General features: G+C 40.6%; 2 protein-coding genes across 2 annotated transcripts in view; both read left to right on the top strand.

The window, feature by feature from the left end:
• LOC127933560 (tetratricopeptide repeat protein 27-like) overlaps window positions 1-17,750 on the top strand; it is a 65,275-nt gene that overhangs the window by 26,811 nt on the left and 20,714 nt on the right. The window lies entirely within an intron of this gene.
• LOC127933559 (uncharacterized) lies at window positions 4,212-7,439 on the top strand. The gene has a single exon (XM_052530603.1). It carries the CDS (start codon window positions 4,327-4,329, stop codon window positions 7,267-7,269), a length of 2,943 nt encoding a protein of 980 aa, XP_052386563.1. The 5' UTR covers window positions 4,212-4,326; the 3' UTR covers window positions 7,270-7,439.

The following is a 17,750-nucleotide window of genomic DNA, read 5'->3' as shown; positions in this document are numbered from 1 at the left end:
ACATCGCTATCAGTTACGGATACAATCAGCGATATAATTCAGAAACATCTCTTTTGCGGAGGCTTCAGTCTTCTGGGTCCCTGCAAGTTTGAATGCCTCAGGGGAGATATGCACTCATAAGCCCTTGTTGCCTTGGCTTGAGAGTGTATATGTGTTATATTGCCAAGTGAACTCGACTAGCAAGCGCTGGATTTACTGAGGCTTTGGATGTAAGGAGTATTGATTCAACAGGGATATTTTGAGTGGACATCATCAGTGTCTGATTTAGAATGCAAAGTGGACCTGATGTTCTGCAGTAGAGATGTTACTGCAAATCTTGGCTAAAGATCAGCCAAATATGGAGGTACAAGAGAAGGTTCAACTTGAATCATGCATCACACCGTCACCAGAGAGACCGTCTGAGAAGTCAGGTGGGTCATCTTCAGTTGCGGTGTTACTGGAAGTAACAGTAAAAGCGATGCTTGCCCACATCAATCTGAATCCCCTCTTAGGCAACAGTATGTTTTTTTTTTTTTTTAACGTTGTGCACAGAAAGACTTCACATCTGTATTGGTGTCAGCATTACTAAACCCATCAAAGGTCACACGCCCTGATCAGTTGGCTCACACACTGGCTGTGATGCAGGTCCTAGACTTATTGGGACTTGGCAGCAGGCCACCTACAGAATCTAGTATGGCAGCACTTGTTTCTCCCGATGAAGCACTTTGTGAACATGTGCGCTGTCCCAGTGTTGAGTGCAAACGCACTGATAAACTGCTTCTCTGGGCTCAGACCAACCTGCTTTCCATCCAGGCTGTGTATCTACCAGGCCGACTCATTCAGGCCACGGATGCTCTCTTATGGGGCATGGTGTCACAGGGAGATTGGACTGTACACCTGGTATTGGTGCATATTATATGGAGGCTTTATGGGACTGCAGCGTTAAGACGTGTTCGCAGACAGTCAAACATCTCAATTCCCTCATTGGTTCTCCCCAAGGGATAAACCAGGATGGGTCTGGATGCACTAACCCACAATTGGCCAGACATGATACTGTATGATTTCCCCACGTTACCACTGATTTGGAGGAATCTGTGCTGTTAGTAGCTCCACATTTGCCTACAAGGCATGTTTTCAGAATCTTCTCTCACTGACCGTTGGACAACCTTGTCATCTGCCCAGCAGATCAGATCAACTGAGTCCGTGAAGAGGGAAAGTTTGGCATCGACATCCAGACCGATTGAAATTGTGGGTGTGGCCTCTGAGCCCACTGGGCCTCTCCTGGAGTGTTTACAGAGGGTCAGGAACACTGTTTTGAATGTTCATGCCGTGTCCACACAAGTTGTACGCTTGTAAGTGGAAAGTGTTTTGTGACTGGTGATCCATTCAGTGGGATGCATTTTATTTTATATTTTGCAGTTTTTGGTACTTGGTTGTTCAACTTCTACATTTAAAGGTGTATGTGGTGGCGTTAGCAGCTCATTGATCAGAGTTGGTCTGACAGGTTAATTGTAGCCTTCTTGAAAGGAGCTAATCATTTGTATGACGTGGGATTTGAATATTGTTCTTGATTCCTCGTCAGTCCCCATTTGAGCCAATATCAGAGTCCTAAATTAAATGGCTGTTATTTAATACAGCATCTCTCTTGGCCATTATAACCGTGAAGCGTGTGAGTGAACTCCATGCTTTAACAGTAAGTGCTCCTTATTTGTGCTGGAGTAATGGATTCAGTAGTATTGTGGCCCAAATCCAGGCTCGAGATGATGTGTTAGGGGGTTATTAAAGCTCAAGACACGTCATGAGTCACAAGGTAGGAACTTTGTTATTCTGTTCTCGGTCAAACACGAGCATGAGGGATTTTCCACTAGTGCTTTCAGCACTGCCTCTGGAGGTCTTCCACTTAAGTCACAGAATCGCAGTTACGTTTGTAACTAACGACTTTCTGAATGTAGTGAAACAATTTTCAACTTTTTAAATTCTGTTTGTATTAGTATTTCCTGCATATGAAGGCAAAGCTTACTCTGCCAATGCATATGTAAACGCAATTTTTTTTATATAAATGGCATATTTTTGTATAAATATAATGTATTTTTGATTTAGTACACTTTAGCATTCATATTTATATTACAAAAGATTTGAAATATAAATGTTTATGTAAATACTAAAAAACAAAAGAAAATTATTCGTAATTTTATTATAATGAAAAAAATATTATAATTGATTATCATTTTATATTATGTGTGTGATTGTGTGTGAATCTGAATTCTCCTGTTCCTTCAGCCGCTTGTGTTACTGTGGCTGATGCGGTTTAACAATAATGGGATGATGTTTCATCCTATGTTGTTTTCTAATTTTCTAATTTATACTTGGGTTACTGCCCTACCTGTCTTCATAGACTCCGAATCTGTTTGCATTCATTAGAAGTTGCCTTTCTCTGGTTCTCAAAAGACCTTGTCTGCTCAGCTTCGCCTCGCTGTTCAAAGCTTGATATCTTTATTTGTATGAGCAATGAAGTGCATCCTCCACTCTCGTACGTTCAGCTGTGTGCACTTCTCTCTAAAACTCTCCCACGTCTTGGAATGAGGTCAGTTCTTTTTGAGTGTTTCTGTGTTATGGCCAATTGCAAGTATAAAGTGACCTTCCCAGACAACCTTGATAGGACATGTACTTGCTTTTTGACAAATACACACACCTGTTCTCATGGCTGCAGCATGCAGCATGTTGGTGGTCTTTCCTTGAAATGAATCCCTTCTAATCAACATCTGTTAAGATCACAGATTTTTGAGGAACCCAATTAGGTGTGGTACTGTGAAATATGGGCTTAAATCTATAGGTTTGAGTGTCTGACAGCTTTTGGCAAACCGTTCAAAGCTAGCTTGAATGTGTCAACACCCTCCTCAAAGATGTCACCACAAGTCATTAGTTATGCCAATCTCAGGTACGAGGCTCTGATGGACAGGGCGAAGCAGTGTGATGGATTGGAAATGAGCAGCAAAAAGCGAGAGAGAAGGAAAAATGTGTCTCCAGAGTCGGACCCAGAGGTTTATATCTTATTTGTCAAAAGCTGTTAGTCAGGTCCCTCTGGAAAAATAATCTACACTTTGAGCAAAAGGTTCAAACAAGCAGTTTCCTGTGCCTAATGGATCTTTGCTTTCTGCATGAACTCTAGAGTCCATATTCTAAGCATGTTGGAAACAAAATTAATGGGGTAGAATAGGTGTATGAGGCAGTTTGGGATGAGGACATCCTCTGGACACAATTCAGTAGAAATCATTGTAGTCGCTGCAGTTGTTGAATTTGTGCTCATAAACACTAGAACAAGATGAAATGATGATTATTACAAAATACTTGCTTCATCAAAAAGGTTCGCATTAAGGAAAATTATTTATAAAACACAAACTAGCAGTTAAAAGTATTCACCATAAATTACTTGTATAAATACTTATATAAACACTAACTAAATTTATATAAATATATTTTTTGAGTTTATATGCATTTTAGAATTTATATAAATATTGATTAAAAGAACAATATAGTATTTGCAGGAGCAACCTGCCACTTGGACACAAGCCGGGGACTGATCACCCCCGGTTAGGTCGCCCGGGTGAGGGTGTATGAAGATTAAAGACCCGAAACACCCTATAACCCCGGGTTTTTCACTGATGACGTGTCCAAGTAGCACCAGAAGGTGTATTCAAACTCAATCCTACCTGGCACAGCCAGTGACCTCCAGGAAAGTCTGGATGACATCCACGAATAGAGTGGCGACGGCTGGAGAGACAGCAGACAGCTCGGAAAGACGGCAACCGGGGGCAGGGAGGGCTAGCCCCCCGACCTGCAGCTCCTGAGAGGGAGCACCCACAACAAGCTACGAAGAACCCCACAGAAATATACCCCCAGGGATACCCGAGAGGGGGGGAGAATGAGCATCCCAATCGGACGGAATTACCGGTAACGACCCAAGCAAGTGTACAACGGATTACGAGCGCAGTCTGTATTTGCGGCAAGGTCTGCAAAAACCTGAAGGGCCTGAAGATCCACCAGGCAAAGATGGCCTGCCTCAGGAGGGATCAAGTGAAGCTACGCTCAGGTACGGCAGCTGGGGCAGCAGTTACTGTCACACCGGCTGCTGAACCTGGTGAGACGGAGGAGGAGCCGGGTCCGGAATCTCCCCACAGTACCCGGAACCTCCATGCCAAACAAATTCCCCCACCAAGCAGGAAATCGGAACACCGTAGGGTGAAGTGGCCTGCCGCAAACAATAAGGAGTGGCTTAAGCTGGACGAGGATGTAGACAAGTGCCTGGAATCCATCTCAAGGGGCAGTGTCGACCAGAAGCTCCAGACCATGTGTACCATCATAATGAACATGGGAGCAGAGCGGTTTGGTGTCGAGGAAAGAAGAGGAGGTAGGAATCCAGCGAAGCTCAACCGGCGAGAAGCCAAGATCAGTCAGCTGAGACAAGAACTAAAATCCCTGAGACGTCAGTTCAAGATGGCTAAGGAAGAAGAAAGGGCTGCCTTGTCAGAACTCACAAACATCATAAGGAAGAGACTCATCTCACTGAGGAGAGGGGAACGGCACCGAAGGAAGGGCAAGGAAAGGGCTCAGAAACGTAGTGCTTACATTGGCAATCCCTTCAGCTTTATCAAGAAACTACTGGGCCAGAAGCAAAGTGGCCACCTCGCTTGCCCGGTAGAGGAGATCGACAACCATCTCCACGCCACTTTTAGTGACACCTTGAGGGACCATGACCTTGAACCTTGCAGGGATTTGGTGGCGCCACCTGAACCAGGGATCCAATTCGACAGCACTGAACCCACGCTGAAAGAGGTGGAAGAAGCCGTTAGAGCGGCAAGATCCAGCTCCGCTCCCGGTCCCAGCGGGGTCCCCTATAAGGTCTACAAGCAGTGCCCGCAGCTCCTCAGACGTCTCTGGAAGATCCTGAAGGTGATCTGGCGGAGAGGGAAAGTAGCTGCACAATGGAGGTACACTGAGGGAGTCTGGATTCCTAAGGAGGAGGGCTCTTGCAACATTGATCAGTTTTGCATCATCTCGCTGCTCAGTGTTGAAAGCAAGATTTTTTTCAAAATCGTGTCCCAACGTCTGTCAGACTTCCTCCTGAAGAACACCTACATTGACACCTCAGTCCAGAAGGGAGGAGTCCCAGGAGTACCTGGATGTCTGGAGCACACAGGGGTGGTGACACAGCTGATCCGGGAGGCTAAGGAGAGCAAAGGAGATCTGGCAACTCTCTGGCTTGACCTGGCCAATGCCTACGGGTCTATTCCACACAAGCTCGTTGAAACCGCACTGGTAAGACACCATGTTCCTGTCAAGATCCGCAACCTCATCATGGACTATTACTACAACTTCAGCGCACGAGTCTCTTCAGGCCAAGTAACATCCTCATGGCATCAACTTGAAAAGGGGATAATCACTGGCTGCACAATCTCTGTATCTCTCTTCTCACTGGCCATGAACATGATTGTCAAGTCGGCCGAGGTAGAATGCAGATGGCCCAAGTCAAAATCTTGGACCCGTCAGCCCCCCATAAGAGCCTTCGTGGACGACTTAACAGTGATGACAACATCTGTTCCAGGGTGCAGGTGGCTTCTCCAGGGGCTGGAACGGCTCATCTCCTGGGCAAGGATGAGCTTCAAGCCTGCCAAGTCCAGGTCTCTGGTCCTAAGGAAGGGTAAAGTGTCCGACCGTTTCCGCTTTGCCCTGGGAGAGACCATGATTCCATCAGTGACTGAAAAACCAGTCAAGAGCTTGGGGAAGTTCTTTGATAGCTCCCTGAAGGACTCAGCTGCCATAAAACAAACCAAGTGCGACCTGACTACCTGGCTCACTGCGATTGACAGATGTGGTCTCCCCGGAAAATTCAAAACCTGGATCTACCAGCACGGAGTCTTGCCAAGAATACTCTGGCCCCTATTAGTCTACGAGGTACCAACATCAACAGTCGAGGTTCTAGAGAAGTCTATCAGCCAGTTCCTCAGAAAATGGCTGGGGCTCCCTCGGTCCTTGAGCAGCATTGCCCTTTACGGCCATTCCACCAAGTTGCATCTTCCTTTGAGTGGACTATCAGAGGAGTTCAAAGTCACCCGCTCCAGAGAGGTATTGATGTACAGGGACTCCAAAGACACAAAAGTCGCAGCAGCAGGAATCCTCGTGAAGACCGGGAGAAAGTGGCAGGCACAAGAAGCCGTCACTAAAACTGAGGCACGACTAAGGCACAAAACGCTGGTGGGCTCCGTGGCAATGGGTCGAGCAGGTCTTGGTTGTTTTCCCAAGCCACGTTATGATCTGGCTCATGGAAAAGAGAGGCGCAAACTGATTCAGGACGAGATACGAGCAGAGGTGGAGGAAGAACGCTACACCAAAATGGCCAGCATGTCCAAACAAGGAGCGTGGACCAGGTGGGAACATGCAGATCCACGCAGAATAACCTGGGCAGAGCTCTGGAAAGCAGAGCCATTTCGGATCAAGTTTCTTGTCCAATCCATCTATGACGTCCTCCCAAGCCCAGCTAACCTGCACACCTGGGGCCTGGCAGACACTCCTGAGTGCAAGCTGTGCAAGAAGAGGGGCACACTGGAGCACATTTTGAGCAGCTGCTCAAGAGCGCTAGGGGAAGGGCGGTACCGCTGGCGCCACGACCAGGTGCTAAAGGCTTTGGCGGACTCCATCTGCACAGCGATCCAGCTCAGCAAGACCCAGGCAGCCCCCAAACAAACAATCACCTTCATTAGAGCTGGGCAGAAGGAACAATTCCACCGGCCTAGCTCTACGGTGGGGCTCCTCTCCACTGCTCGTGATTGGCAGCTTCAGGTTGACCTTGGAAGACAGCTTAAGTTCCCAGGCAACATCACAGCCACTTCTCTCCGCCCAGACATGGTGCTAACATCGGAGTCTACCAAGCAAGTGGTTATCCTGGAACTAACTGTCCCCTGGGAAGACCGTATTGAAGAGGCCCACGAGCGTAAGAGGGCTAAGTACGCAGGGCTCAGCTCGGAGCGTCGGAACAATGGCTGGAAAACTCGCTGCGAGCCAGTCGAGGTCGGGTGCCGAGGCTTCGCTGGCCACTCACTGATGCAAACCCTCAAACTCCTTGGAGTGAAAGGACTGCAATTGAAAAAAGCCACCTCAAACATCTTAGAGGCCGCAGAGAGGGCTTCTCGGTGGCTGTGGATCCGTAGGGGGGATCCGTGGAGCAACCTGCCACTTGGACACAAGCCGGGGACTGATCACCCCCGGTTGGGTCGCCCGGGTGAGGGTGTATGAAGATTAAAGACCCGAAACACCCTATAACCCCGGGTTTTTCACTGATGACGTGTCCAAGTAGCACCAGAAGGTGTATTCAAACTCTTAATATAAATATTTAAATAATTTATCAAATACAAAAGGAAACCCTAAGAGAAAATAATTCATAATTTTGTTCTTTACAATTTCCGTGTCAGGTGGTTTGAAATTTATTTTCCAAAGCCTGAAATTATTGTTGTTGTTGTTGTTGTTGTTATTATTATTATTATTATTATTATTATTATTATTATTATTATTATTCTGTAGTTGTGTTCTATCAAAACACATCCAACTGCAAAAAAAAAAAAAAAGCAATTATCTGGTTTGTGTGTAAAACAACCAGTAACAAGTTATGTTGCACTTGTTTGTGTCGTAACAGGCAGATGTTTTTTGTGGTGAATTATAGGGTATGAAGACTAAAACTGATATCTAGACCTTGAGTGTCACTTTGGTGGGAACGATAGGTGGGTTTAAACACATGGTTGTGATTAGGTTTATCATGAATATTAATTAGGTTATGGTTAAGTTAAAAGTAGTGCAATTTTCAGAGCTATAATAACCTTGTTCATTAGTAGTCTGGTGTCTACGAGGCTCTTTTCTGTGCTCTGTTCTGTTAAACTCTCTCCTGAATTTCGTTTCTAGATGTTACATTTTACTGAGCTTTGTTTAAAAATGCATGAGCTATACAGTATTTCTTATTAAACCTGCCTTATAGCACTTAGAGCCATTCAAGAATAACCAGTGAGATGGAGTATAGCAAGGGGTGGGGACTATCATTTATATGTCAGGATTATTTATTTTCTTCATTCTTAAAATGAAGTCTTTTCAATGAAGGCAGGGAACGGGATGTGTTCGTGGCTGAGTTCGCACTTCTGTAGGAACAGCAGGGAATACTTTCATAGCCCAGGCATTTGACACTGCAAACACTCTTTCCTTTCATTTAATCATTTCTCATGAAGGGTGGGAGGATGATAAAAATGTGTGCTGTCAGAAAAAATACATTGATGTACACCTTCTAAGGATGAGGTGTTATTTTTGTGTTTGCGGTTATGTGTGTGTACAATATGTCTGAGAACTCATTGCCATTACTCATCACAATGGCTGACATGGAGAATCCACCATTGGTTTTAATAATCAAGAGTCATTGATTGACCTCAAATACTGTTGCAGATACAGCCGATAATGATTTTATTGAATGAAACCTTGCTTTCATTAAAACCTTTAAGTGATAAATCATTTAGGACTTATTTATCATTGCACATTGACATTACCAGGATGTGCTGAGCATCAATAGGCATTTGCTGCATCATACACTATCCCATACTGACTGCTCCTAGAAATCAATGCAATGCTACACTTGGCTGCGTTCCCAGATGCATATTAAGCTTTGTGTGGGATTACACTGTTAATTGGCAAATCAGATTTGAAAAACCTTGTTTAGCTGATAATATGTCCAAGGAAACTAGCTCATTAGATGATGAGGTGGTTGAAGTACTATATACGCTCCAGGTCGGTAAAGTGCTTTATTTGTTCAGTTCCATTTTACTTTTTAAAGGAGTTTGCTTTGAACTTCTGTCTTATTTCTCTTCTTGATCATTCTCCTAAACCGCGGGTCTTGGCCTTGGGAAGAGTAACATCATTCTCATCAAAATCCCCCTTGTAAGTGCCAGACCTGCTTCAGTTTCAAAGAGCTCCTCGTCTGAGATTAATCATGTGGGTTTTGAGGCCGTTCTTGTCTGATCTCTTTGGTTTGTGATGTCATGGGTGATAGCATTTGGCAAAACCACCTGGATGGTTTGTTCATCCACTATCTGTCAGCTTTCTCCCGCTGTTTTGGCCATTGGTTCACCTCCAGGGTGTGGCGTTTCAGCTTGTGTCAGGGGTTTCAGATGATCGTTGAACCCCCATTAGGGATCTCGACGCCTTCTACACCAGGCCAATGTAGCGATGGCGTTATACATGTAATGTGAGCTTGTGTGTGTTTGGATGGATGGGTCGTTTCCTTGCTGTTTCTCCCCTGAGGTCCGATACTTGTATTGATCTCACCAGTGATCTCTGGCCAAGGGCAGTGCACTATTGGCTGCATTGTGTGCCTAAATCCAGTGCAGCCGAATGTGAATGCATTTACTCTTTCATGGCAGTGTATCCAGTCAGATCTGAGGTGAACACCTGCAGTTTAACTCGTAAATCTTTTGTTCATTGGGATGGGCGTCTCCATTGGGAAATGGCAGGTGTGCGCATCTTGAGAATATTTCTGTCAACAGTGGCTAATTTGAGCCTGGCTGTGGAAGGGTTGTGTCGTCTGCATTCATGATGTCATTTCTTGTGGGTGTTTATGTAACTTTGGGAACTTTTAGGTCCCGGGGTTGATTTTTATTAAAAGCAACAGGTTCAACCTTTCTTTTTTTTAATAGGATGACCTCATTTTTACCATGCTTTCATTCAGCTTTGGTACTATTCAATTGTTTTTTATGTATAAATTTTAAAGGAAGGGTAGGCGATTTCAGAGAAGCTAGCAATAGCAAGCTAGCTTTGAAAGCATAAGATTCCACCATCTCTGCAAATCACTCTCCAAAAACACACCTCTTCCAAAACACATGAATGTGCACAGGCAGACCAGAGGCTAACCAGCGACACGATGAGAGACGGCGTTAGTGGATGGTTATTTATTTTCTTGTGCCATTCACATTACAGTTAAATGTGCACTGTTGGCTGCCTTCAGAAAACATTACAGTACAAAGCGCATAGTATTACAATATAACGCCTTTTTATTAAAAAATTTAATTAAAATTATAACAAAGATGTGGAAGAAACTACATTGGTGGGATTTTTATTATTATTTTTTATTTATTCTGCATGGGTATATTTAACTGATCAAAAGTGACAGTAAAGAGTTTTACATTTACATTTTGCTGTTTTTTCCCCTATTCATCAAAGAATCCTGAAAAATTTTATTGATAAAAATAAAAAATCTTTCTTGAGCACCAAATCAGTTTACAATAATGAAGAATTGAGCAATTTCTGTAGATACATTTATCTTAAAAATTCAGTAGTTTTTTTTCAGTAGTTGAAAAAACACCCTTCGACATGTTTGAAGCAAATCTTTCCTTTTTGCCTAATTCTTGCTGAGGGTTCATCCTCACCATTTCTGTCAAAACGAGCAATCTAGTTTTCACCCGCTGTGTTCAGGAAGCATGTTGATGTCAGCTTAGTTCTTTGTACAACATGAAAACCACAGCTGATATTTTATTTTGGAACAGAAGCAGATTTGAAATATTCATGTGCAACTTTCAGTTCCAGCAGGTTGTATATTTGTGTGGTTCGAGTGAGAAGATGCCTTACATTCAGGGCAAGATGAGCTGAAGTAATTTGAAAAACATTACCTAGAGCTATGGCTGACTTTCCTCTACTGACCTTTCAGATTATATGTTTATGAGGATTAGACGTTAAAGAGATGTTTCCTCATTCACTGTTGAAATATGCACCTGACTCTAATTTGCCCCCAACTCCCCACCCCCATGTCTCTATGCGTTGAGTTTATTTATGAGAAAACGGGGTATGGCCAGTTATGACTAATCAGACAGAGAACAAACAAGCACTTTCCTTCCACTTTAGACATTTACTTAATTCTCAGTTACTGATTGATTTCAGCCAAATCCAAAGTTTTATTTCACAGCCCTTGTTTTTACTCTAAGGCATCATAATGTCATAATGTTACCATCAGTTCATTGAGATCATTTTCACCAGTCTTTCCATCTTCTGCTGATCTGCACTCTGCTGTTGCTGGCCTCCACTGGCTGGTTGTGTGAGCAGGCATCTTTCCAGTCTACATGTGGATCCAGGAGTCTGCAGGCTGGTTAGATGGTTGTCACGTGTCCAGCAAAAATCACAGTGTTTTTTATTGCCTGCTTTTTATCTTGAAGAATATATTTGAATTATATAAACATTTATGCATTTGCCAGATGGTAGAGGAAAACATTTTATTGGTTCATGCATTTCCTGGGAATCGAACCCATGACCTTGGATGGAGCTACAAAATACATATATTTTTAATATATATAAAATCGTTTTTGGTTTCACGCAGTAGTTTTTTTTTTTTCTTTTAGGTTCAGGTGGTACGGCTGAAATCTATCAGTTTATGTCGTGATGTTTTTTCAATGTTTGCTTTGTGCAAAATTGTAATATTTTTTTTTAAATGATTATTTTTCTAATCTACCGTTTGTTGTTTGCCTTACTAATGTAATATAACTTTGGTCATTTACATTTGACAGTTTGATTTAGTTTGATCTTTATTATATTTAAATATTTAATATAATTGAAATAAATAAATAGATTGTGAATGTTATAGCCTGGTTTTTGTACCAGGATCGAACCATTTCTTAGTGTTTGTTATTTTGTTTGGATTGACTGGACCTTTAGATCTAACACAACAATGTTACGTGCCATTTTTGGTTTCTGTTTATAGGGTAATAAAATAATATTTGAACCAAAGGTCTTTTTCTGGTTTTGTTGATCATTTGGGATCTTCATGTGGTTCTTCATTCACTGAAAGGTTTATGTGTCTGAAGCACCTGCTGTATTCAGAACGATATTATGGCGGTCATGCGCTGGCTCAAATCGTCAGGATGGTTTCCAGGAAGGACTGGCCATTTCAAGCTGAACTTGAGCTCTGAAATCTGTTTGGAAAGTGGAACTGTTGTGATTGAAAGTGGGTTAATTTATAGCTGTGGCGTTTATTTCTCACCATAAATCTTCTTGTTCCACAAGAGCCTAATGACTTTAACAGAGTCATTGCTTTTCATGAATATCTCTAAATACGTGCAGAATTAGGTCTTTACAAACTTTATTACAAGATTGTCATTGTTTAAGAAAATAATTATTTTTGTTCAGTTTGCACTCTCATTGTTGAAATTTCCATTGGGACATTTAAGGATTTCTCTTGAAAGAAAAAAAAACTATGAAATGAGGTGCAGATTTAATCCAACTACATCGGAAAAAGAGAAGAATTTCGTCCTTCCCCTTTAACAGACTTGTCCTGTTACTGTTGAAGGCTTTTACATGGTTTATTACTTACCAGTCAACACGTTCCATAGGGGGTCTGACATTTTCCTCTTATGTCTACTCAACTCTGATCATCGAATTCAAGACCTCCCAACAAATTTTCTCGAGCCAAGACCTTCTCTTTCTTTCCTGACTCTGTTCTTTTGCTCAGAGAAAGTTCTTGGACTAAAGACATATCACACTACTCTGTTGCCAACACTAGGCCATGTAGAACCTGGTGTGTCTGGGGTTTCTGTCTTGCTGAATTAGAGCTGTTGTTTACTGTTTGGGACTCTTGCCATATTCAAACACCTTGAGGTCCTTGAGTCCTAGCAAAGCCTGGTGCACCTTCAAAGCTGGTTATTCATGCTTTCTTCATCAGCTCAGCGACACCGACATTGGATATTGGATGATAACATTACAGGACGTCTGCTGTCCACCTTTGGTTTTAGGATTTTAGTTATGGGGCTGTATTGTCAGCATTGTTCACCAGAACGAATTTAGAAAATGTAGAATTTTACAGTAGATCATACAACCACTGACAGAGGAGTGCTTTGAATCTTTAGTAAACTGCATTTAGGAGAACATGTCTTACAAATGAGCTGAAATGATTGTGACATGGTAGAGTCATACAGACAGAAAAAGACAACATCAAATCTTGGAACTGTTTCACTAGTCAAAAGTCTTCATGTCTTCTGATGTGTTACAGCTGTATTTTATTTAGCTGTCACTGACCGGTTTAAATTATATAATGCAAAAAAGAAGCATCTTTCAGGCTGTGCACAGGATCATACTTGTGCCACCTGCTTCAGAATGAAATGGCATTGAGCTGAAGATAAAGATATTGACGCTATGAGATTGTGTCTGACGCTGTTATTCAGAGAACCTTAACGCTTCTGTATTGCATTTGTAGCCCACTCTTCGAGGTTTCTTACCCACACACCTCACAGATTAAAATATTCTACATAGAAGTACTTTGTGGCAGCCAGATTTTGTTACAGTAGCAGCTCTGCTTATGATAACTCTATTTTTCAATGTCTTTCAAAAAGATATTGTCCAGATACACATTAGTGATTTGACAGTGATGGGCTATTTACATAGGCTCACAGAGAAGCTTTGGCAGCATTGCGTGCCAGCTGGTTAAAGATGAAATTATAGGATGCCTTTCAACAGATGATAGTCTTCATCATCCCCATTATGTCATCTGATTGGTAGACCACCTGACGTCAAAGTGCTACCTCAACAGTGACGCTGACGCAGGATTTTGTAGTGATGGTTTTATTTGTTTTATATATATATATATATATATATATATATATATATATATATATATATATATATATATATATATATATATATATATATATATATATATATATATATATATATATATATATATAATTTTTTTTTTTTTATTAGAATCCCAAATGTTGGGAATATGTAAACTAAATAAGTGGCTCCACTCCTAAACCATGTGGTCACAGTCAGTGATAAGTCACATGGAACTTATAACTGCTTTTTTCTTTTATGGAGCTTGTAATTATGAATGTAACGGTTCTCCGTAGTCTTGCACTAGGGTTCAACTTGAATCTGGCAACACATCTGTAATATGGCTTGTTAAAAATAACACGTAAAATAGACAGAGTTCGGCTAATGTATGTTTCTGTAGATGGATATGCATTCTTGCTTCCCAGTACATTACACCACAACAATGGGAAATTAATAAATAAGGACAAACCCATCATTCTTTGTAAACTTTGTTCAGTGTGAGTGCCGAATGCTATGCTGGAATATGACCAGTCCATTAATGTATTCATCACCTGGGTGTGAAAACTTTAATAAGGATTCATATATAAGGATATTTAATTTATACAATCAAATATGCCATTTTATTTTACATTTGATTACTTACATTTTTGTATTATCAATTTCTGTACCTGAAAAGCGCTGTTTATTTTATTTGTGTCTTTGCTCTATTGTATTTATTTGTACTGTTATTTGTAGTTTATATTCTTATTTTCTTTCATTTTATTTCACAGTATAGTCCCATTTTCCCCCAAACGTAGCACATACTGTACTGAACCGTACCGAATCTATGATTCTAAAACAGTGATACAAACCAAACCATGAGTAATTTGAACCCCTACTTGTAATCATATGTAAACACAATGTACTTATTGCAAAAGGACTTTAACACAACATTTACCAGGCTGTGTAATCATTGTACTTTTATACAGAAAGAGCCTAAAGTATTTTTTTATTCCAAGAAGTGAGGACATTTTAGCTGATTCTGTGTGTAATTAAAGTAATAAAGGTGAAGACTCGGACCACTGAACACCTCATTAGGCAGCTCTTAAATTTCTCTCTCTCTCCAGCTCTCATCTTTCTTGGAAAGACCTCCGAAGAGCAATGCTGCTACTGCTCACATCTACTGTTCTGTGTCTTGATTTTGGATGGGTCTCTCTACAGGCAGTGTGCTGCAGCTTTAGCTCATTTATTATTCCAGCTGTGCTTTTATTAGTGATGTCAAGCTGCTCTGAGTCGCTCACGGAGTCATCCTTCTTTTTTATAGTCTTAAACATTTAGTATCCACTATCCAGAAGACTGATAATTCTTTTTATTTATTTGTTGTTATTATAACTGCAAGTCTTCTCCAGTCATTTTGTTTCATTTAAACCCGCCCTTTTCTTACTGTATATTTGAGTGCAAGCGCATTCAGATCTGCCTATATTCAATCAACGACTGATGAATAGAACAAAGTCTCCCACCTACATTTGTCTTTTTTGGTAGTCAGTTTCACTCGGATGTATTTCACAGTACCGAAGAAAATATCCATGGGTAGTTCAGTTTCATTGTGACATTAAAGCCAAGTACAGTAATCCAATAGGGCTGCAACTAACAATTATTTTGATCTATTAGTTGGCAGATTATTTTTTCGATGAATCGTATTAAAACCCTTTTTTTTTTCTATTCCACATTATGCAAATTTTCTTAAAATAAATGTGCCAACTGAATGCTATGAAAACAGTGCTTAACAATTTATTAGACCACCTGCCATAAAACAAAACACAAATATTTTAGGAATCTGTGAAAAAATAATTAAATAAATAAAAAAAATTTGCAGTAATTTTTGGACAAATGACAAACTGAAACAACTAAGTAGTATTTATTCACATAATAACAAAAATGGCTCCTTTGCTTTTGATAACCGCTCACATGCTTTTTGACTAATTGGGAATAAAATCTGAATAAATCTGAACAAAAAACAGTATAAAGCACTTGACTTTTTTTTTTCTGCCTTTCACTGATAACAGCAATAATTATATTATAGCATTACAAAATGGCTTACTACGGTTACTAAAAAGCTTGTGCATGTTGGAGGTCTAACCAATACAGAAAGCTAAAAAAGTATTTTGGCAATTACCAATACTGATAGTTAAGAGCAGCAGTGGCACAAACCTTACAAAATGGTTAAAAAACCTTCCATAAATTTGTTTGAATAAATTTGTTAATCATTTGTAGGCTATATAGTGAATATAGTTTAAATATCTAGATCAAAAATGAAAACAAGGATAATAAAGATTTAAAAAATCACAGTAATGCTCTACAGGAACATGTCGCGTGCACTTTGATCACAGTTAGTCTCCTCTTACTGTAATTTCCTTATCATGTAAAAGCATCTGATATTTATATTCAGAATTACACTTTGCTGTCCCTTCACAGTTCCTACTCTCATAAATTTCTCGCTCTGCATGTTGACTTTTAAACCTAAATATAAATGTAAAAAAAAAGATATTTCAGCACAATTTCATGATTTTGCAAATGTAATCTTTTTTTTTTTTTTTTTTATTAAAACAAACAAACTTTCTTCTATTCTAGATTCATTGCACACAAACTGAAATATTTAAAGAGGTTTTTTATTTTATTTTGATGGTTATGACTTACAGCTTAGGAAAATTTACAATTCAGTATCTCAAAAAATGTGAATATTTTCTCAAAGATAAATCGAAAAAAGATTTACAAAACAGAAATGTTCAAGATCTTCAAACCAGGTTTAATTATTCACTCAATACTTGGTTGGGGCTCCTTTTGCATGAATTACTGCTTCAGTGCGGAGTGGCATGGAGGCGATCAGCCTGTGGCACTGCTGAGGTGTTATTGAAGCCCAGGTTGCTTTGATAGCGACCTTCAGCTCCTCTGTATTGTTTGTCAGATGTTGCTTATCTTCCCCTTCACAATACTCTATAGATTCTCTGTGAGGTTCAGGTCAGGGGAGTTGGATGGCCTATCAAGCACTGTAATATCATGTTCATCAAACCACTTGGAAGTGGTTTTAGCACTGTGCGCAGGTGCTAAAGTCCTGCTGCAAAATAAAATCAGCATTTCCATAAAGCTTGTCAGGAGATGGAAGCATAACGTGCTTCAAAATCTCCTGGTAGATGGCTCCATTGACTTTGGACTTGATAAAACACAATGGACCAACACCAGCAGACGTCAAGGCACCCAAATAATCTCTGACTTGAGAAAATTTACACTGGACTTCAAGCAGCTTGAATTCTGTGCCTCTCCAGTCTTCCAGTCTCCAGACCTTGAGTTCCAAATTAAATTTACTTACATCTGAAAAGAGGACTGTGGACCACTGAGTAACAGTCCAGTTCTTTTTCTCCTTACCCCAGGCGACATGCTTCTGTGGCTTACCCTCCCTGTGGAGGGTGCTGATGATTGTCTTCTGGACAACCGTCAAGTCAGTAGTCTTTCCCATAATTGCGGTTGCATGTTCTAAACTATCCCAAGAGGTACCCAGTTTTTATACTCAAAATTAATCAAACTAATCAACCTTAAAATTGAATATAAAAATTTGAGATACTGAATTTTTAACTTTCCTAAGCTGTAAATCGTAACCATCAGAATAAAAAAAAAAAAAAAAAAACTCTTGATATATTTCAGTTTGTATGCAATGAATCTAGAATATAAGAAAGTTATCTTTTTTTTAATTACAAAAAAAAAGACTTTATTGTTTCCCTCCCTCGTCTGTTTAACGCACGCGCCCGCCACTCTTTCAGTAAAGATTTCAACTTAACGCAAATGCAAAAATGGAAAGGCTTACGTGAATTTGTGACATTTACAGATAAGGATAAGACCATTTATTAAAAGTTTTTTGCACAGAGGATGCACACACGTATCTGTAAAAGCACTGTGGACTAATCGGTAATGAGAATCGTTGTCAATGATTTTCATTATCGATAATAATCGATTAGTTGTTGCAGCCCTATAGTCCAGTATATATCTGCAAAGAAACTAACCATACACTGTCTCAGTCTTGGGCCGGTCTGGTGATTTAAAATGCCTTCCCTCCCATTTCCGAGCCCTGGTACTGTTACCATAGCAACACGGGTTTCCAGCGCAGCAGAAGCGTGCAGAGT

Source organism: Carassius gibelio, chromosome A17, assembly GCF_023724105.1.
Source record: "Carassius gibelio isolate Cgi1373 ecotype wild population from Czech Republic chromosome A17, carGib1.2-hapl.c, whole genome shotgun sequence".
Taxonomy (NCBI): domain Eukaryota; kingdom Metazoa; phylum Chordata; class Actinopteri; order Cypriniformes; family Cyprinidae; genus Carassius; species Carassius gibelio.
The sequence above is the reverse complement of the archived record's forward strand: the minus strand, read 5'-3'. Positions and strand labels throughout refer to the sequence as shown.